General features: G+C 43.8%; 2 protein-coding genes across 6 annotated transcripts in view; both read left to right on the plus strand.

Annotated features, from left to right (window-relative positions):
• Positions 1 to 11,549, plus strand: part of LOC116398787 (copine-9) — a 144,659-nt gene extending 133,110 nt beyond the window's left edge. For all 4 annotated transcript variants that reach the window (XM_031875413.1, XM_031875416.1, XM_031875415.1 and 1 more), the window contains 3 exons: positions 3,398 to 3,455; positions 7,721 to 7,794; positions 8,960 to 11,549. In XM_031875413.1, the coding sequence (XP_031731273.1) occupies positions 3,398 to 3,455; positions 7,721 to 7,794; positions 8,960 to 9,193 (366 nt within the window). In that variant the 3' untranslated portion in view covers positions 9,194 to 11,549. The remainder of the gene's footprint in view (positions 1 to 3,397; positions 3,456 to 7,720; positions 7,795 to 8,959) is intronic.
• A 1,310-nt stretch (positions 11,550 to 12,859) lies between these two features.
• LOC116398781 (zinc finger protein ZXDC) overlaps positions 12,860 to 21,320 on the plus strand; it is a 10,247-nt gene continuing 1,786 nt past the window's right edge. The window contains exons 1-8 of one of the 2 annotated variants that reach the window (XM_031875403.1): positions 12,860 to 14,996; positions 15,312 to 15,464; positions 17,756 to 17,834; positions 18,291 to 18,421; positions 18,604 to 18,774; positions 19,368 to 20,152; positions 20,791 to 20,875; positions 20,985 to 21,157. In XM_031875403.1, the coding sequence (XP_031731263.1) occupies positions 12,977 to 14,996; positions 15,312 to 15,464; positions 17,756 to 17,834; positions 18,291 to 18,421; positions 18,604 to 18,774; positions 19,368 to 20,152; positions 20,791 to 20,875; positions 20,985 to 21,157 (3,597 nt within the window). In that variant the 5' untranslated portion in view covers positions 12,860 to 12,976. The remainder of the gene's footprint in view (positions 14,997 to 15,311; positions 15,465 to 17,755; positions 17,835 to 18,290; positions 18,422 to 18,603; positions 18,775 to 19,367; positions 20,153 to 20,790; positions 20,876 to 20,984; positions 21,158 to 21,320) is intronic. The other variant, XM_031875405.1, reaches the window with a different exon arrangement.

The following is a 21,320-nucleotide window of genomic DNA, read 5'->3' on the forward strand; positions in this document are numbered from 1 at the left end:
CCCCCCCCCCCCCCCCCCATTTTAAAATAAAAGCCGCACACACATGATTTAGAGATATACGTGATGCAGCTCAGCCAATCAAATATGGGTATTCTGATAAGTTTCCTGATTCGAGTGACATTTACACACACCGCGACACAAGATGGAGAGACGAGGAAAGACATGGCAGAGCAGGACAATAGTCATGTAAGCTGTAAATGATAAAACATAGGACAATCTCCAAATGAGAAAGATTGCCAGAGAGGTCAGAGTCTCTCACTCACTCACTCACTCATCCTCTCTCGCTCTCTCTCTGTCTGTGTCTCTCTCTCATACAGTCATTCAGGTCTTATTAATTGTACCCGGACCCCCCCCCCCCACACACCCCATTTTAAAGTAAAGGCCCCACAAAATGAATTCTAACTGAAATGCTTGTGATGAAGCCTGTCATTTAATAACCTGTTTATGTTTATCTAACATTATGATTATGTCTCCTCTCCCCTTCCCCCCCCGCCCACACCGCATTTCAAAATAAAAGCCCCAAAGAGTGAATTCTAACTGAAATGCTTGTGATGAAGCCTGTCATTTAATAAACTCTGTTTGTGTGTCAAACATTAAGATTATGTCTCCTCTCCCCCTCTCTCCCCCACCCAGTCCCACCCTTTCAAAATAAAAGCCTCATGGATTAACTGTATTTAAACGTTAAGCTCAAAATTAGGCTTTTTTGTTGAAATAATGAATGCTCTTACTAATACTGCGACAATTACTACTACTGCTGCTAATATTTCTAGTATTACTACTACTGCTGCTACTACTACTACTACTTATACTACAACTTTTGCTGTTGCTACTATTACTACTACTGCTATTACTGCTAGCATCAATATTATTACTACCACTACTACTATTACTTGTACTACAACTGCTATTCATGCTACTACCATTACTAATATTATTACAGCTATTAGTACGACTGCTACTAGTACTACTACTACTGCTATTGCTGCTAATTCAAATACTGCCATTACTATTACTACTACTGCTACTACTACTACTACTGTTATATTAAATACTACGACTACTGATACTACTACTTCTAATTACTAATACTTCTACTACTAATGATACTTCTACTACAACTACAACTTCTATTATTACTATTACAAATATCACTACTGCTACTACTACTACTACTTATTCTAATGCTACTAATACTTCTACTACAAGTACTACTACTACAAATATCACTACTGCTGACATTTTTTAAGCCACAGAAACCGTTCCAATATCAAAATGTTCAGCTCTTTCAGGAGAGGGGTGAAATGAATTTTCATATTTGTAATCTTTAAATTCTTTGAAATATTAAGCTATTTGCAATTTTCTTTTGAAAGGGATCTCTATGGAGAAAATCTTCAAATCCTGTTAAACTTCTTCAACTTTCAAAGCCTTCTTCTTCTCATACTTTCAGCTACAGACATTTAGACATTTCAACTAGAAGGGTTTTCAGCAGTGCAGTTTAAATGCTTTCGGGCTTCAACATTTTTTAGACGGGTAGTCTCCCATTTCTCAATTTTCAGCAATTTTTTTACAATTCATTTCAGCTTTCAGCATTCCAACGCATTTTCAGCAGGAAATGCATTTTCTAGTTGTGTTATAGTGTATGTTTCTGTGGGTCACAATGTTGATGTTAAAATAAATGTTGACTGTTAAATATCCATTTGTTGAAGTAATGTATGTCAGGGCTACATAGGAATGCATGGAAGTTTGAACTCATAGGACAGTATAGCTGTATTAAGCTAACCAGGCCTCACTGCACATTAGACAGAGTATATTCGTTTAAATTGAGCTATTGTAGGCACATTCCTAAATTCTATATTTTCGTAGACCCTCTCCAATTCACCTCCCATGCAACAGGAGTATAATCTCAAGATCCTGAACTAAATTTGAATTGAGTAGGTGGGCTACATTTTCAAGGTGAAGGAAGAATCACATAGTATATTAAAATGGTAAGGTTTAAATGGTAAGGTTTAAATGGTAAGGTTTAAATGGTATGGTTTAAATGGTTATGGTTTAAATAGTAAGGTTTTGGAGAAGATGCATGTGTTTGGTCAGCGTACGACAGAGCTAAAACATTGACATATATTCATCTGTTGGCCAGAAACATGACTTTTGTTTAAGTGAAGGATAATTAAGTAACTGTTTGCTGACACACTTAATGTGGATGTGAAGTGATTGCTATCATTGCTGTATGTCCTGGCTCAGGTTAAACCATTTGTAATACATGAACAAATTCATACAGAGCATTAATGCCATAGAGATTCATTATGTTGTCTAGTTTTTGAGATTTTTCAGTTTAAAATGTTTTTAAAGTGAGATGGCTCACTCGTTAGCTTTTTTTCAGCATTGATTTCGGATGCAACAACCGTTTTTTTCCCGAAGCTGATTATTGAAGTCGCTAACGAGTGAGTCATCTCACTTCTTTCTGATCTCTGATCAGTACATGCTCAGTACTGATCAGGCAGGATGCACCGATCTGGTAGCGTGCGACACCTGTTGTTGTTGTTTTTCCTGCGTAAATGAGCTGATAAATGATGTGATAACGTGATCAGATCGGTGCATAGACTTGCATACCTGCCGATACCCGATCCAGAATTTTCGGCTGTTTATTTATTTCTGATACTGCGTGCGGTGTGGGAACAACTCTAATCACAGTTTCATGTTCGGTTAATCTCTGACCATTTCAGTGCAAAACAGCATTAGAGTAAAATGAAAAACATTATGGCCGCTTTCACTCCACACTAGTCTGAATCAGAGGTTCATCTAAAAATTCTGTAGAGTTAAACATTTGTGTGCAACTTTATGTTGACCAAGAGACTGTATCAAAGTCTGCGTGAAAGAGGTGGTCTGAGATCAGCTCCAGTTGAATTATGGTAACTGTCCAAAGTCATTTATAGTCATGCAGACAAAAGGTTCATGTTTGCATTGTTAGCAACAAAACTGGAGCAATAAGAAGCCGTACTGATTGACACTTGAGCCCAGCTTGACGCTACATGTTATTGTTTCCTAGGAGACTTGTGAAAAGGTGAGCTCACTTTTCAAGTCTTTGCAGTCCATGCAGGTGGCTGTGCTTCCTTCAGTCACATGGCCACGCCCACTCAAACGGGATTCTGCGTATTTCCTGTATATGTCACGACAGCAGTAAACCCCTGTCAGTTTGTTGATGAAAGGAACACAAAAGCAGAACAAAGAACCAGAGTGAAGACATGAAAATGGTCGAAACGTATTTAATTCTCATTGCAGCAAAGTGTAATCCAGCGGTTGTATATATACTGGACATTAAAGCATGATATGCACAGTGTGTATTTTTTTGTGGGGGAACAGTAGACTGGCTCACCCCCCTCCTGTGTTGTCTCCACAGGCAGCCTCCCTGCCCATGTCTATCATCATTGTAGGAGTGGGCCCTGCTGAGTTTGATGGTAAGTGTGTGTGTGTGTGTGTGTGTGTGTGTGTGTGTGTGTGTGTGTGTGTGTGTGTGTATCGGGTCAGTTAAGAGAGAATACATTTTAGAAGGAAAGATAGAATACATTACAGATTTCATCACCTCAGCCAAAACAATCGTGGAGCCATTTCTTTTTTTGCCAGCCGTGTTGCTGCATTGTTGAAATATTTCAGATCCACATGCAAATGTCAGCCTCTCAAAGCTTCCGCTGCACAGACATGTCAAGCCTCCATTCATCCCCCTCGCCCACCACCCATTTACACGCCTGTAGTATCAGTCAGATATCCAGGCCGTTTCATTATCAACCAGGAGACTGTGGGAAGCCATGGACGGACTGAACATGTTAGCTGCAGCACTACAAAACCCAAAAATCATCTCACTGGAAAACACAACCTGTTACTTAACTAGAAAATGTATTTCCTGCTGAAAATGCGTTGGAATGCTGAAAACTGAAATGAATTGCAAAAACATTGCTGAAAATAGATATCCAATTCAAAAACAATTGCAAAAAGCTTAATAATTCAAAAAGTTTAAAGATTACAAATATGAAAAGTCATATCACACCTCCTGAAAGAGCTGAACATTTTGATATTTGAATGGTTTCTGTAGCTGAAAAACTTTCAGTGGTAGTGATATTTGTTGTAGTAGTACTAGAAGTTGTAGTTGTAGCAGAAGTATTATTAGCAGTAGAAGTCTTAGTAGCATTAGAATAAGTACTAGTTGTAGCAGTAGTGATATTTGTAGTAGCAGTACTAGAAGTTGTAGTAGAAGTATTAGTAATTAGAAGAAGTAGTAGAAGTAGTCATAGTAATAGCTGTAGTAGTGGCCGTAATAGTTAAAATAACAGTAGTAGTAGAAGTAGTAGTAGTAGTAGTATTAATAGTAATAGCAGTATTTGAAGTAGCAGTAATTGCAGAAGTAGTAGTACTAATAGTAGTTGTAGTATAAGTAATAGTAGTATTGGTAGTAATAGCAGTAGTGGTAGTAATAATATTGGTGGTAGCAGGAATAGCAGTAGCATTAGTAGTAATGGTAGCAACAGCAGAAGTTGTAGTATAAGTAGTTGTAGCAGTAGTACTAGTAGTAGTAATACTAGAAATATTAGCAGCAGTAGTACTACTAAGTTGTCGCAGTATTAGTAAGAGCATTAATTATTTCAACAAAAAAGCCAAATTTTGAGCTTAATGTTTAAATACAGTTAATCCATTGGGCTTTTATTTTGAAAGGGTGGGGCTGGGTGGGGGAGAGAGGAGGAGAGGAGACAGAATCAGAATGTATTAAACACACAAACAGAGGTTATTAAATGACAGGCTTCATCACAAGCATTCCAGTTAGATTTTACTCTGTGGGGCTTTTTATTTTGAAATGGGGGGTGTGTTGGGTGGGGGGGGGAGGAGACAGGATCATAATGTTAGATAAACACAAACAGGTTATTCAATGACAGGCTTCATCACAAGCATTTCAGTTGGAATTAATTCTGTGAGGCTTTTATTTTAAAATGGGGTGTGTGTGTGTGGGGGGGGTCCTCTAAAAGTCTCCAAGACCTGAATCACTGTATGAGAGAGAGACACACAGAGAGAGAGAGACAGACAGAGAGTGCCTGCGTGCGTGTAACTGGTTGCCATGGTGAGGACGCACCTGTTGGAGAGTCTGTGAGTCTGTGTGTTTATCAACATCACTAATGAGCTCAATCATAAACAGTTGTGTGCCTCCAGCCTTTTCATGGAGATAAAACAGGGAAACACCTCTCAAACAAATCATCAAAACTCCCATAAATATAGCTCCTATTGCTCCGATATTAATAAATGAGAGGAAGGATGAGTTGAAGAGCAGATCCTGTAAAAATTGTGTCTGTAGTGTAAAAAATGTGGCTGAACTGGCGATCTAGAAATGGGGTACCATGTTCCGTGGAAGATGTTTTTGAAGCAAAATTTAACATTGGTCTCATGTGGTGTTAAAGCTTTGAGTGGTCGGAAAACTAGAAAAGCTTTACAAGTACAGTCCATTAGCCATTATGTTTTTGAGTTGTCGGTCTGTCTGTCCGTCTCGTTATTGCAATTTCTTCAAACGTCCACCTGGACTAGATTTTGGTGATCGAAGGTGGTGGTCACTGTGACCTTACAACCGTCCTATTCTTAGAAAGCAATATCTCAGGAACACCTTGAGGGAAATTGATTACATCTGGCACAGACGTCCACTTGGACACCAGGGTGGACTGATTAGAATTTGGTGGTCAAAGGTCACTGTGACATCATAAAACATCATAATTCAAGAGTTCATATGCTATTACTGACAATTTCACAGAACTATCGGATAAAATGATGAAGTGATGCAACATGACTGGTTGGAGGAGGCATACAACTGCAAGGCGGTAACTCTACTTAGACAAGAAGTGACAAGAAGTTTGATGAACTTGAGATAGTAAGTCTATCTTGGGAGCAGTAATAGGCAAAACTATCTACTTAATGGACATTGGGTTGTGATTGTTTTGTCATGATTAACAATTCCAAGTAGCGATTGCTAAAGATCCTTCTGTACCAACCTGTATATTGTGTCCTCTTCAGAGATCAGAGGAAAAACACCGGGGTTTATGAGAAACCTGGTCTTAATACAAAGAGACAATACATTCTAGTGTATCAGATAATGGGTGCTGATGAAACCAAACCATCACCCGACAATAACATGCTGATGTATCAAAACGATCATCATTAAGAATCTCCATGTCGCCTCATATCTACAAACCATGTGCTGAACACATGTCCCTACTAGTGGGTTTGTGTGTTGAACTGTGAATCTATAGGCAGACACACGTGTTATATTTTATTCAGGACAGGACAGCAGGAGGGTCTCTATCAGGCTCAGTATCTCCACGGACACCCTCAGCCCCCCGCCAAATGTATTTCTTCTTCTTATCCCAGCTCTTCTGTCCTCTCACGTCTTTGTCCGTCCTGTCCCGGTCTCTCTGTCTGCTCTTTCCCCATTTCCTCTCTTATACAAGCATGTCAAATGATTCCTCCTCCTCCTTCTTCTTCTTCTTCTTCTTCTTCTTCTTCTCCTCTTTTCCCCCGCTGCTTCCGACCACCATCTGGCCATCTCCGTGTGCCATGTGGAGCCTCACCACTCTCCCATCAGCATCCCTCCCTCAGCATCTTTTCCTTTCCTTTTTCCCCTTGAAATTCAAATGTGAAAAGGGTCCCTCTTGAGAAAATGCCACGGATTGTTTGTCACTTTGCTCATCTGATGTGCTTTGTTGATAGGAATCTATAAATACACTGGTGCATAACTCTGTTTTTCCAGTCAGGGACTTTACCTTCCCTTCCTCCATGTGGCCTATATAAGCACTAATGAGGTTGGTTTACAGAATAAGTGATTGTTTCCTTTCTCCACTTGGAGAGCAGCAGGGAACAGATGTGGTACAGAGTGACTGCTAACCTGTCCTTAGTCTGAACTCTTCATTAGTCCCTGAGGACGGCTGCATGGCTCGTCAGCAGCTGGGTCTGCACTGCTCTTAGTTCCAGACATCATAGACACAGGGTTGCACCGTAACTATGAAGAGAAATGCTTTCTATGCAGACCATTTCAATTCCCTGTTCTTTGTTAAAGGCATGCATGGATTTGCTTCGTTGGCACCTTCCCTCATATAAGACACAGACCTGGGCTGTGTGCATGCTAACACACAGTATATAGAAGTGTTTGTTATCAGTGTTGTCTAAAAGCAGTGGAGAGTTTAGAGGATCGGTACGAGAGGAATAAACCCAACAGTGAATAATGTTCTCGTTTGTCCTGGGAGACGTGATTAGCTTTGTTTACACTGGAAGTGAGTCAAGTTAGTCAGATAGCTCAAGTTCTTGGTTCTGTTGATTTTGTAATGAATTCCACTAATGACTGAGATTTTGTGAAAAGAAAAAAAAAAAGGATAGAAAAATGAACCACACTAGCTGTGGACTCACACACAGTAAGTACTACATGAGCCCTGGACACAGTTCACATCCCAGGATAGGACGAATACAGTAGAATGAGAAACGATTCAACTTTCATCATACACTATAAATGAGCCAACAAATTGCTGAGCAATCAGACTTTTTGAATTTTTTAAATGCTTTTGAACTGTATTTGTGTCACTTTGCCCTTCCTGTTAAAACATTCCTATTAACAATTTAATTAGTGCAGCAAAGGACACATAGGATGTATAGTAGATCAGGCCTACCCTAACAGTTTAAATGATGTGTTTGTTGTCCGCAGCTATGGAGGAGCTGGACGGGGATGAGGTCAGGGTGTCCTCCAGGGGACGCTTTGCTGAGAGAGATATCGTCCAGGTAAAGCATATTCCACATACACGCTGCCCTGTCACACTTCTGGTGCTCCTCACTGTGACCAGCAAACATCTGCATGGAGTTGATTTTGTTCAATTACAACCTGAACCACATGGATCTGTCTCAGGGACACCCCAACATTCACATTATAACCAAAGGCCTTTATTAGGGCTCTTAACTAGTAAAAGACTGCATAGACTGCATAGAACTTTTATGAATTCTGATCTGATCCGGTTCTTGGCATATTGTTTGTGTCGGAAAAGAAGACCCATTTTCTTAAAAGCAGAACTATTTGTTTCTGTTTTTGTTAAAAATAATGGGGAATTTTAAGATCTGTTTTGATCAAAAGGCAAAAAAGTATCATAAATATCCCCTTATCTTGCCATGCACGAATGTAAGTATTATATAAAAGCTGAATTTCATTTAAAATACTAAGAGGAACTTTAAACTAGTTATGAAACACTCTCAATGTGATATTGATCCTCTACATGAGCTGCAAAAGTGAACCACACCATCAACGAGAAGATTGTGTATATTATAGTTATTCTTAATGCTCGTCATCGGTGCCACCGGCTTGGATTCTGGTGAAATCAGATGAAATCATAGAGGTTCATCAGAAACTCCTTCAGCTCAGACTCCAGCAGGGCCTCCAGCAGAGACCAGCCCACCGTAGACAGACCAAAATCCGGTTTCTCTGCCGCTTTTGACCTGCAGTCGGAAACTCTGGTGCAAGATCAAGAGCTCAGCTACCGGCAGCAGCGTCTCCTCCTCCTCCAGGAGCAGAGCTTCTCCTCTCTGCCCCTTCGGTCCCCGCTGGAAGCCGATACCACGCTGCTGGAGGCCCAGGCCGTATTGCTGGTCCCGCTGGAGGGAAGGGAGGCACGGGAGAACCAGAACCAGGACTGAGAGAGGCAGACTGTCAGACCCTGTTGCAGTAAAATGAGAGGTTTTCTGAAGGGACTCTGGTGCTCAGAAACACTACCACTTTTATCAACAGGGACCGCCAAATTCAACCCGAAATGAAAGTTCCTCGTAGTAACTTTAAATTAATTCAGTTGCTATACCGAATAGATGTTCAACTACACACCAACAAGCACGAGGCAAAATACCAAAATTTAGGCAAATGTCCCTGTTGTCATCCCCATCCATTTTTCCTGCTCCCATCCAGTTCGTTCCTTTCCGGGACTACATCGACCGGTCGGGGAACCAGGTCCTGAGCATGGCCCGCCTGGCTAAGGACGTCCTGGCGGAGATCCCCGACCAGCTGCTGTCCTTCATGAAGAGCAAGGGGATCGAACCTCGGCCCCCTCTGCCCGCCAGCTCAGACTCCCCCTCAATGTCCACCACCACCACCACCACATCCACCAATCCTGCCCCCAAGGAACGCAACATGCACACCTGAGGCGAGGGCAGCGAGTACGGTAGTCTGAGAAAAGGGAGGTGTGTGTGTGTGCGTGTGTGTGTGTGTGTGTGAGTGTGTGTGTGTGTGTGTTGCATGGTTTCAGGGTTAGGAACCGAGTCAGGCTTTTGAACATCGTTCCCGCAGTACATTGAAGGGGACACTTACCAGAAGAGTTGGTGGGGATGGATTTCTCCAACAACACCTGGACTGGAAATGTAGAAAACACTTTTCAGCACCTATCACAGGTGTAACACACAACTCTGCAATTACAAACTGCATTTAAATCAAAGGCTGTTAATGTAGTTTAGCATCTTTTCCTCAGTCATCAAAAAACCCACCCACGGACTTTTCTGCCAGCACAACTTCTCCCGCAGAGGGCGAGTCCACAGCTCCGTCCACCCCACTTCACTTTCTGTGACAGCATTCCTGCTCACAGTGAGAAGAGTGTCCGCTGCATTAGAGTAACACATCCGGAAGCAGCCGGCCCATTGGTTTTTTTTTTGTAAAGAAAGACGGCGCTGAGGCTGATGGCCGTTCCTAGTTTCTTTTTTATCCTCAGGGCATTTTAGAGGCTTGACAGGAAAACGGTGGATCTGAAAGTAGAGAGGCAGAAATGAAATCCAGTCCTGGTTGTGGCATCTGCGAGCCACTGGTTCATTTTATTGCTTCAGGGAAATGCTACATGTGAAATTCAAATAAATGTGTGTTGATATAGAAGGGGGTGGAGGGTGCTCTACATTTCAAGGTCAACATTCAGAGACTGAGCCTCGGCGAGTCGAAACTAATCCCACTTGGACACGAAGGGAAGGTGCTTGCGAGCCCCTCCTGAAAGCAGGAAATATATACGAGCATGAAATTGGCTCGGGATGGAGAACAGACTGAACTATCCGCCACTCCCAGCTCCTCCACTTCCTCCCAGCCACCATACAATTTAACAATATCCAGAGACTATTTCAGCCCCGGTCGCAAAGCCCAACATAAATATGTCTGTGCTCTGCTGACCCCCTCACCCCCCCCCCCTTCCTCTAAATTGTAACTCTCAGCTGTGGCTGTCATTTGGGATGAATCATTCATGAGGTGGGTGCCCTCTGGTTCTCAAGCTGTCTGGGCCTGTTTAAAATGAACAGAGTTGTTCAGCGCGCATTTCACGGCCCAGAATACTTCGTATGTAGCAGAGAATGTGTGGAAGCGTCAGGGTGTCATCTTTTACTCTTCTTCATTTCTCACCAGTGACGGGACGGCAACAAAAAGAGTGAAAAGGAGAGTGAGGTTTGGTTCTCTGTCAGGGTCGCTCAGACCGACTACTTTTAAAAATGTATGCACAGTTTGGCCTCAGTCTGGGCTCAACAGCTGCTGTATAACCAAATGATTTGGAATTTGACTTTCTTTTTGCGGACATATCCTCTGTTTTGTGATTTCATTTCTTATGCCTTTGCTTTCTGCATTCAGGATTCCTTTCCACACATCCACACATACTGTGCAGTCAGGTCCAAACTTTTTGTCTCTGACCTTTGGCACTTAGCAAACAACTAAACAGGAACGGTTTCAAACAGTCGGGGAAGGTCTGTAGAGCCAATTATAACAGTATTGGATGGATTATTAAGCATGTGTCATTGTATTAGAAAGGAAATGGATATGTGGCCTTATTTCTGTCATAATCCTACAAGTGTGTTACGAGGGACTCTATTTTTCTATGTCGAAACAGGACATCTGTGTTATTTTGCATGCTTGTTTGGCTGATATGCTGCCAATGATTGTACTTGTTTAGAAAAGAAAAACCACTTACTGTATATTTAGTCCTATCTTGAAAATGACTTCAAACAACATTCCTACATGTGTTGACTTGTGTTCTGTGCAGGAGCGTTCTTTCTATTTCTACGGTTATTGCGTGCAGTGTACTTGAAGGGACTGGCAATGTGATGATCCCAAACATAGAGGAGCCACACCAATAGTAGGATAGATTCCTATCACACTGTGTTTGAAACATACATGCATGCATGCGTGTGTTATCAAGACGTACGCCAACACACGGTCACAAAAACGTATCGGATACTTTTGTATGAAGCATGTGGAGCTTTCTATACAGTGTGTACAGTATTGGTTAATGACACTCACAGACGGTATCCCGCTCCCCACTTCCCCCGTATGTGAACCATACAACCTACATGGGTAAAATGGAAATACATCTAAAGGGATGTACAGAATATTTTGTGAAAGTCTTCCTTCCTTCCATTTTGTTCCTCTCTTGATACTCTAAATATGTCTTTCTGTCTTCATTTGTGTCGGTCAAAATTGAGTTCTGGTTTGTCATTGTTTTATAGCTTTTGCTTAGAAACCAAAATAAAGATAATGTTTAAGGCTCATCTGTTGCCTGTTACTATTTTGAGAGTAATTGTTGGGTTATATTAGGGACTGAACAAAAATACTTAAGAAGTTAATTATTATAATTCATGCTCCTCCTTTTATTTTCTCTTATTCAAAAAATGGCATGCCTGGAATGTTCAGCAATTTGTTGTTTACCATTTATTCTGCTTCCTAATATATGGATTGGCATTGGTAGGTATTGCAAAAAAAAAAAAATATATATATATATATTTGTTTACTCCAGCTTAAAGGCACTAAATTCAAAATTCAGAGCATTAATATAGCAGTAAACTACTTTTATCTAAAGATATAGTGGAGTAATGTCTACCTGAGCAGAGAATGAAGTCACTCTCCCTCTGTGGGTGTTGTCAGAGTTTCTCCGTGCTCAGTTTATTAGCTATTAGCCTACATATAGCCTACATAAAGTTTGACAGAAAGCTGTCAAACTTTGTAATGTTATGTCTGAGTGTGGTGAAGAATTAATTTGTTTTTATATTTAACATACTTGCTATGGTATGTTTTATCCTCTACTACATGCTTCTGTCGTCAAAACATTACAGTCAATAGTAAAATGTGAATCTTAAATGCATTGTCTAAACCCTAAGGGTGCCATGCTCTTTAAATATTGGTCTACAGTGGTAATAAATCTGGTGTTTCTTCTGAGAAGATTTCTTTTAGTATGTTGTATATTACTACACTGCCACTCAGTGGAAATACAGTGGAAAAAGACAGTGACTGTGATTTGAAATGTTTATTTCTTGAATTATGAAATTATTGGGCTTCACATTTCAATTTGAAGTTAAAGCATTATAAGGAAATAGATCATACAAGTATATCGACGTATGCTACTTATTGGTAATAACAAATATAACTCGGATCCACTGCTGCAAAATCCACTCCAGTTTCACTTCACTATGATGCTAACGCTGCCTTCAGGTACTCCTCGTAGATCCTCACTCAAGGTTCGATAGACCTCGCATACTGAGCTTCAGAAAAAAACTACCCTCTGATATGATGTTGAAGACAAATGTTTGTACTTTCATAACATACCATATACTGAAATGGAAGACTGAAATACAGACATGTGCTTTTCGACATACGGTCTATGTTCGTGTGTTCGTCAATGTAGGTCTCAGTCTGGCTTACAAGTCATTCTTCTCCTACATGACAAACCTAAAAAAGCTACCATGACAGACTGTATCGCGGAAAACTCCCAGTTCCACCAGGCTTTGGTTGTCAATAAAATGATAAACACATTTTATAAATCGGCGAGGGTTTTCCCACCACCCGTGGCTACCGAATTTCCATGCTGGCCAGAAAGGCAGCATCCGGCCTGCTGTAAACCGTGCAGTGGCTCTCTGGAACGCCTCCGTCAACTAGGGCGGGCCTTTTCTGTGTCGCTGCTACAGGGATACCAAGATGGAAATCCAGGGGCTTTCTGGTACCCAAAACATTCACATTCAACATGGCGCCCTACACAGAACCACTTTGTCTCCTCTTCAATCAGCGACCGGGCCGATACCTTACTTTATTTCCACCGAAACTGAAGCGGATGGACTATTGGGGCAGCGTGAGCCACAAAGTGACAACAACAACAACAACACTAGGCCGAGGACATCATCACCGTTTCACCTACTGGCGGAAAATGGCAGCGGAGCGGCTTGTTCGCCTATCAGCAAACCGCAACCAACCGATAAAACACATTTACCGGGCACCGGGCCGAATGTCGGACTTCATAACATGAGCACCGAGAAAGAAAATGAGCTCGACTCGCTGCTCGGTTCGCGGGAGTTTGTGAGGACTGCCTGGAAATACGGGGTAGAAAGCGGGGATACTGTAATGCAAATGGCGCTGCCTCTGTTTGAAGGGGAAGAGGACCCGATGCCACAGAGACACTTAACGTTACCGTGTCCAGTTTTACGGCAGCAGCGTGAGGACGGCGCCTTCAAGCAGCCCTCACTGGCCAGCCACAGCGCTACTGTGCCGGGGAGCTTCAGCACGGCGAACAGGGCTGATAAAACCACCCAGGAATTGTATGTTGTTTTTAATGTCGTTCAAGAGGATGGCAACGGCGAAGGGAGCAAACAGCGACCGGATGTGTCATCGGAGGGCGGCGATCGAGTGAAAGGTAGCAGACCAGAGTGCTCTAATGCAAGTCCCTGTGGCTCCATGGAGCTTGGAAGCAGCAGTGACGTTATTCTTTATGGATCTAATGACAACTTGAACTGTCTTGATACCCAGGCCCTGAAAAAAGCCGACCATGTTTTCAATTTGCTAAACGACAATGCTGCCGTGAGTAATGCTAAACAGACTGTATTTCACCACACTGTCGAAGACGTTGTTTTGACAAACAAATATGGCGATAAGATTTGTGGCCAGATCTGTACCGAGAACAATGAAAGTAAACTGGTTAGGGGACTCTCGTCGCACTCTCGTGTTGACGAGAGCAGTGCCTTGATTTCAGGGAGCTCGGGTGTCGCGGAAGCCATGGACACCTCGGACTTTATTTCCGACTCAGCGGGGCTGCAGGGCAGCGCAAACCCGGTCACGGCCTCCGCAAGTCCGCCCGCGAGTGAAACCTTTTCCGGTACCATCACAATAAACAACCAAAGCATCATAGTGACCATAGAAAACGGGATACTGACTCTCGCTGCTCCACCGGAGGGATATGTCCACAAAGAGGACGACATGGTCAGCTTAAAGGAGCACCTGGGCATGAAAGACCATGAGGACATTGTTCTTCTCAACTATGACAGTGGCACTAAATCCATCGGGAAGATCAGCACCCTGGCAGTATCCAGCTCCAGCCCGCAGGAAGAGCCCAGGCCTGGTTTGTCTGTGAGTGACTCCGAGCTGGCTCTGGTGGATGACTGCTCGTTATCAGAGCTTGGGACATCTCTGACCTCCTGTCCCTTGGTTAAGCAGGAGGCGGGGACGCTGTTTACTGCAACAGAGGCTGATCTGGTCACCTCATCCCCCAAAGCAATTGTGGCAGACTGTAACAGTGGGGACTTCCAGTCTGTGCCGCTAATACGTTCCAAGAAAGAGACTGTGGCTTCTTTTGGGTGCCCAGAACCCGGCTGCTCCAGCATATTCGATACACGTCAGAAACTTAAAGTTCACCTCCTGCACCATGCCGAGGACCCACGCCCCTACCAGTGCTCCATGGAGGGCTGCGGCTGGGCTTTTGCCACCTCTTACAAGCTGAAGCGGCATCTTCAGTCCCACGACAAGCAGCGGCCGCACTCCTGCCAGTTCGAAGGCTGTGGGCGGCGCTTCACCACGGTCTACAACCTCAAGGCTCACGTCAAAGTCCACGAGCAGGACAACGCCTTCATCTGCGAGATCTGCAGCGAGAGGTTCCGCAGTGCTACGCGACTCACCAATCACCAGAGGGTCCACTTCGAGCCTCAGAGGCCCCACAAGTGTGAATTCCCAGGTAACACAAGCTGAATGTTAGATTTTTTTACAAATATTTTGCTTCATATTATCATATTACAACTCTCCCTTTATCTTCATACACATACTCCATCTGCTGTTGGCAGATGGTCTGGTATCATACAACATTACAATGCTTAACATTGGATATGGAGCAGATTACCTCAAAAACAATGCAATTGAAGTCACTAATGCGGAAGATGATGCCAGTAAACTGTACGCACCTCACCATGTTTATCTTCTCTATCCGTCTGATGTTTTATCCCAAAGGCCATCTACCATTGTCGTCTTCCATGTTTCCCCCTGTCATATGCAGGCTGTGAGAAAACCTTCATCACCTTCAGTGCCCTGTTCTCCCACAACCGCACTCACTTCAGAGAAACGGGCCACTTCACCTGCACCTACCCGGGCTGCGACAAGACGTATGACAAGGCCTGTCGTCTCAAAATCCACATGAGAAGTCACACTGGTGAGCTGATGCAAGATTAGAGTAGTCAATGATGTTGCTCTAACTTCCCCCAAGTGTGAGGGAGGGAATGCTCCACAGTCTGACTGTTTGAGGCTGTTTTCTTAAAGAAGAAGTCATCCCTCAATCACATGATGCTACTAATGTGTTGCCCTCTGTTCACTCATGTCAGATGAGAGCAGCTGTTAGCATTTTTCCAAAACATGAGATTGTCACAGGAAGCTAAAGCTACGCTAATACATTTCCGTTTAAAAACCGGAGTTTTAAAACAAAAACGATCTCCGTTCAGCATCATTTTCGACAAGATTTCCGTCCATACTAACACACCTGAAAACCAACATCACGTGTTTATTCACGTACACTGGGCATTTGGGTGCCAGTGTAAACAAGAAATAGATTGGTTGCTTAGTTACAGAGTATTAGAGTGCTGGGTCATGCTTGATACTTAAGATCTATAAACTCAAACTGGCAAATTTCATGGAAGAAAATAACTTTTTTTTTTTTGTTTTTTTTTTCTCTCCCAAGGTTAGTTACAAGGCTGCAGGTTTTGCTCTCTCACTCACTCACTCACTCACTCACACACACACTCTCACACATCAAATTTACTTTAAAATCAACACTTTCACATAATGGTTTACTAGATTATGGGTCCATAAATGTGGCCAACACTAGGGCTGGGCGGTATACCGGTTCAACCGGTATACCGGTTCAAATATCCCATATGAAATACATTTTTCATATACTGTCATACCGGTGCACAGCCGAAACAACTTCTGTCACTCTTCAACAGGCAACAAAATATATTGTTCGCTGCTGAGAGCGCTGCGGTCGGAGCTAGTTATCTTAAGTGTATTGAGAGGGACCCCTAGTCATGGTCATAACTTTATAACAACAATTAACAACCCACAACTAATGCTCTTTAACAGAGTAAAACACCACGACACAACAATTTGTAACACTAATAATTGTACATTTATAAAATTTCACCGCCAAACTGCATGCTGGGTATAGCTCGCTAACAACAGTCTGCTAACAGCTGGGAGAGGCTCTGTCTCTCCAGTAACGTTACATTAAAGAACAGAAAAGAGCGATGCAGGATGAACAAAGACTGAACAACAAAAGGTATTTTGGTTTGAATCATATGCAACGCTGATTACCGTGTGGTATTTGTTATAAATGTATGTTGGTACATAGAGGGTGATAAGACTGGAGGGACTTAGGACCCAGGGGAATGTAGGTGAAGGAAACAGGAAGTGACGGAACGGAAGACACGCCACACAAATAGCTGTTTACCGCTCGCCGGCCGGTTCTTTTCGGCGTTAATTAATTAATGCTTTAACGCGGGGGGGGAAATACCGTGATATGCATTCATACTGCCCAGACCTAGCCAACACACGTCTCTCACTCGTTTCGTTAGTTTCGTTGTTGTTCTCACTCGTAGCTCTGCTGGTGGCTGAAGTCTCTGTCGTACTGGAGAACATTATGTTTTTGTTCATTTACAGTTTATGTGTGGACTTCACAATAGTTGTGCAGAACAAAATTAGCATTAATAAGGAAAGGTAAGTCCTCCGTTTTGTGTCTATCGCCCTCCTCAACGACGCAAACTGTGACTTCAGACGTCTGCTCCGTAGGTCTGATAACGCTGCTGGACACATAGCTCGCTAATCGCTCCAATAACAGCTGCTTCCTCCGCATGTCAGCAGTAGTAGAGTTATAAAATGCAGAATTCAGCTGCTGGTATAGACAACAAGCTCAACAATGCCTGTAATCAGTTCTCCATGTTGAATTAACCTGGTAGTCGATCGGTAATCAAAGCTGCTGTTCTTGTCTTCTGGCGGCGTGATGAATCAGGGAAGGACACGTAGTTACTGCTAAGACCCAATCAAGTAGTGAATGCAGGTGTCCATGTCATCATTTTCAAAGGTCTACGTTTCCACCTGTCCACACTAGCAAACCCGGAGTTTTTTAACTAAAACTGTGTCGGTAGCGGTTCCATTTTAAGAGTTGTAGAACGCTAGAGTAGTGTGGAGCCTAGGCGTAAACGTAGCAAAAGATTTGGGTTTTAAAATAGAAACGTAGTAGTGTGGACGTAGCCTAAGAATGTGCCTGTACTGAATCCTCTAAACCGAACCCCCTCAGAAGCAGGTCAGCAGCGCAGCAACGATTACACCAGATAAATGTGTGACAGCAGGAAGCCTGGGTTAAGCCCAAAGTTAGCCGGTCACAAGTTATCTATTCTGGTCCTAATGGTCGTCGGTGCACTGGTAAATGAACATCTAATGTCCTGATTCCAGGTGAGAGGCCGTTTGTCTGTGACTCCGAGTGCTGCGGCTGGTCCTTCACCAGCATGTCTAAGTTACTCCGACATAAACGGTAAGTGCTCATACAACAGTGACTGTCAACTCATGTCAGATAAGGAGTAGTGCTACCCTGACTTGAGACATTTCACCTTTTGACATTACTCGCGGTTTTGTGATCCACACACCACATTTTGCATCAAGTGTAACACGTTGTGTAAACCTAGGATTTGTCGTACAAGTCATTCAGCTTAGTTTTGGTCCGGATGCAGTTCTTTTAGGTTTTATCACCGAATGTTTGTGATATAAAGCAGCATTCCTCTTAACTGTTATTGTAATAAACTTCAGTTTACCGTTGCAGACCTGCTTTATTGTTGAAAACCAGTATCTTTTGGTCTTGGTTCCCCTTGCCTTATATCAAAACTGTTATTTCAGTTTTGATATAATTGCATTAAAATAGAATGATTTTTTTCTCTTTCTCTCCGTCCACAAGTTGTACCTATACTGACCTATATCCTTCTTTGTTTATCAGGAAACACGATGATGACCGACGCTTTGTCTGTACAGAGGAGGGTTGTGGGAAATCCTTCACCCGAGCAGAGCACCTGAAGGGTCACAGTATCACCCATCTGGGTACCAAGCCCTTCCAGTGCCATGCAGAAGGTACGTACAGGTACCAGAAACAAAGGACAGGAGGGGGACAGTTAGATCAGTTACAGATGAACAGAGAGGAGTTTTTCTTTTTTCCTGTCGCTGCAGTCAAAAAGTTTATTTTCGCTTGGAGTAGTTTCACGTCATCTGAAGAGGTGATCATTCATGGCGTTTGTGTCCTTCATGTTCTTCAGGCTGTAATGCCAAGTTCTCAGCACGCAGCAGCCTGTACATCCACTCCAAGAAGCATAAGCAGGACGCCAGCACCCTGAGGACCCGCTGTCCTGTGGCCAATTGCTCCAAGCACTTCTCCTCCCGCAGCAGCCTGAAGAGCCACATGCTCAAACACCACCACCTCAGTCCTGGTTAGTGACCGTCACAGAAAGGCATTTATTGGAATGGTTTGACTACTTATCCCTCCTCCTTTACCAGAGTGCTGCAGCTCATAGGTGGCCCACTTCTGTCTGTGTACAATTAAATGTTATACAATGTCAGACTTTCATTACCTGATTATCACGATCAAGACAATTTAAAATAACCATATTATCGCGATAACTATATCTATGGCGATATTATTGAGTTTGGTGCAGCAGGATTAGCTGTGGACAGACACGTACACGCACGTCCAATCTCATGATCATGGCGGAGATAATGGCACAAAACCACTATGTTCACATTCCGTCTCAGCCACAAAAATCCACTTCAATATTTTGAAGGGATTGTTGCTGTAGTGAGATGAATGCAAATTGTCAACACTGGAGTTAATTAATTATGAAACCCATAAACCTTCAGCAAACAAACTTCCTATTGAGGCAATAATTGAATGTCATTGTAATATGTAGTGAGGTAATAAAGTCTTAGTTTCTGCTGGTATATAACCCTATTAGACATGAATCATTTATTCCACAACATCATTACTACCAAAACAGTTCCAGACTTTCCCCTCTCTCCATGCCAGATGTTCTCAGCCAGATAGAGACCACGCCCACCCTGACCCCCAGCAGCGAGCTCATCAGCTCCACCCCAACAACAGTTGCCGGGCCTGGTATTGCCGGGGGCGACCAGCTGACCAACCTGGACCTCAGCTCTCTTTTCTCCGCTGTGCCTGGTGGTGCTGCACCCTCCGCTGGCATCGGGGTGGGGATTCCCGTCGCTGGGAGCCGCTGTGAAGGCACTTTCACCATGGACCTCTCCCTGGTCAGCTCAGGCATCCTCACCATCGACCCCTCCTCCGTGGGCACCACTCTGGGCCCCGGGAACAGCACCACGTTGGCCAAAGCAGTGGACCCTCTAATCCTGGCAGCCAGTGCTGACATGGGCCCCCACCACGGTTTGGAAGGATCAGTGGGCGACGTCCTGCCACCACAGGGCACTCTCAATCTGGATGATGTGCAGACGGTTACCCCGGAGGCCTTGGGAACCCTCACGGCTCTCGCCATGCAGGGTGCTGGTGCCTCCGTGGACCCCGCTCTGCAGCACCCACTGAGCTCCTCCAGTGCCCTGAGCGTGGAGCCCCCTGCCTCCCTGGTGGTGGCCCCTGTTGCTGAGCTGCTGGCCTCACCCTCGAAGGCGGTGGAGGTGGGTGGCCAGGGGGGAGCGGGGCCTCTGCTAGGCTGCGTGGAGGTGCTGGGACCTCAAGAGGGAGGGAAAGTCCTCACCCAGTTTGTTTTCCCCGGCCACAGCAGCAGCTTCAGCCCACAGAAAGACCAGGAACTCAATGCTGTGTCACCAAGCAGCTTCCTGGTGAGTGTTCCTGCTGCTCAGTTTAAAGGGGTTTATGCCCTCCTGTTCTCCAGGGTTTGGGGAATACTACTGCATATGTGAAGTTGTCTAAAGCCACAAGTGTCTCCAGATAGAGCTGTGTGAAGTCTGATAAATGTCCTCAAGTGATGTCACTTGAGTCAGCGTCGGTTGGGGCTGAAGAGAGTGAAAATAAGAAACAAACCTGTAGGTGTGAAGTTAGAAAGAAGTGATGATACGACGTCTGTAGCCCGCTGCTCATCTCTGCCGCAGGCTACATTAGCTGCTACTAGCACTAACACATCTCTGTGTACCTTGAGGCTTATGTGTAGCATTGTGCCAGGTCCTGATGAGGAACAAGAAGGCATGGAACAAAAAAGTAAATGTCACTGATTATGCTTCTTTGTTTTTTTTAGACTGTCCATCATTAGTCTGTTATAGAATAGAAGGAATAAGACGGACAATAAAGTTATATTTTCTTTGAGTACAATGCTTGAGTAGTCTTTCAAGGAAATGTGTGTTTGTTTGTTGTATTCTATGATGTGAAAGGGAAATGGCACAAATCAGCTATTAGCAGCGGGGCCCTGAGAGGCCCATGTAATGGTGTGTAGTAACCTCTGCCTTCCTCTTTTGTGTGTCAGGAGAGTGGAGGCTCAGCGAGGACTGACTACAGAGCCATCCAGCTTGTCAAAAAAAAGAAGCAAAGAGGTCCTTCAGCCTCCTCTGGTAAGACAGGTGGAGCGATTCCAGGCCTTTATTTAACGCTCCTAGAACAGAGACCAAAGTGATTGTTCTACAGCGAGTGATGGTGGTGTCCTCTTTTGGCTCCATCCAGGGGCTTCAGGGTCGAGTCAGAGGAAAACTAAAGGAGTAAAGGCAGCTTCGGCTCCTAAAGCGATGGCTCCCTCTGGTGTTCGTTATGGTGAAGGGGCGGCAGCAGCCAATGGGGGCCTGACCCTGCGTGACCCTGTCACCGGGGCCCAGTATGTCCAGATTCAGCTGCTGCAGGTGAGATTCCCAAACATCTCATTGTCTGTTTGTGATTACATTACCACCTGACTGAACCTGATTGAAATACTTCATAGATTTGTGTTGACAGATAAGCTTAGCTGCTGCTGTAAGACGTGTGTGTGTGTGTGTGTGTGTGTGTGTGTGTGTGTGTGTGTGTGTG

This window comes from Anarrhichthys ocellatus, unplaced genomic scaffold (genome assembly GCF_004355925.1).
Source record: "Anarrhichthys ocellatus isolate YVR2014 unplaced genomic scaffold, GSC_Weel_1.0 scaffold90, whole genome shotgun sequence".
NCBI lineage: Eukaryota > Metazoa > Chordata > Actinopteri > Perciformes > Anarhichadidae > Anarrhichthys > Anarrhichthys ocellatus.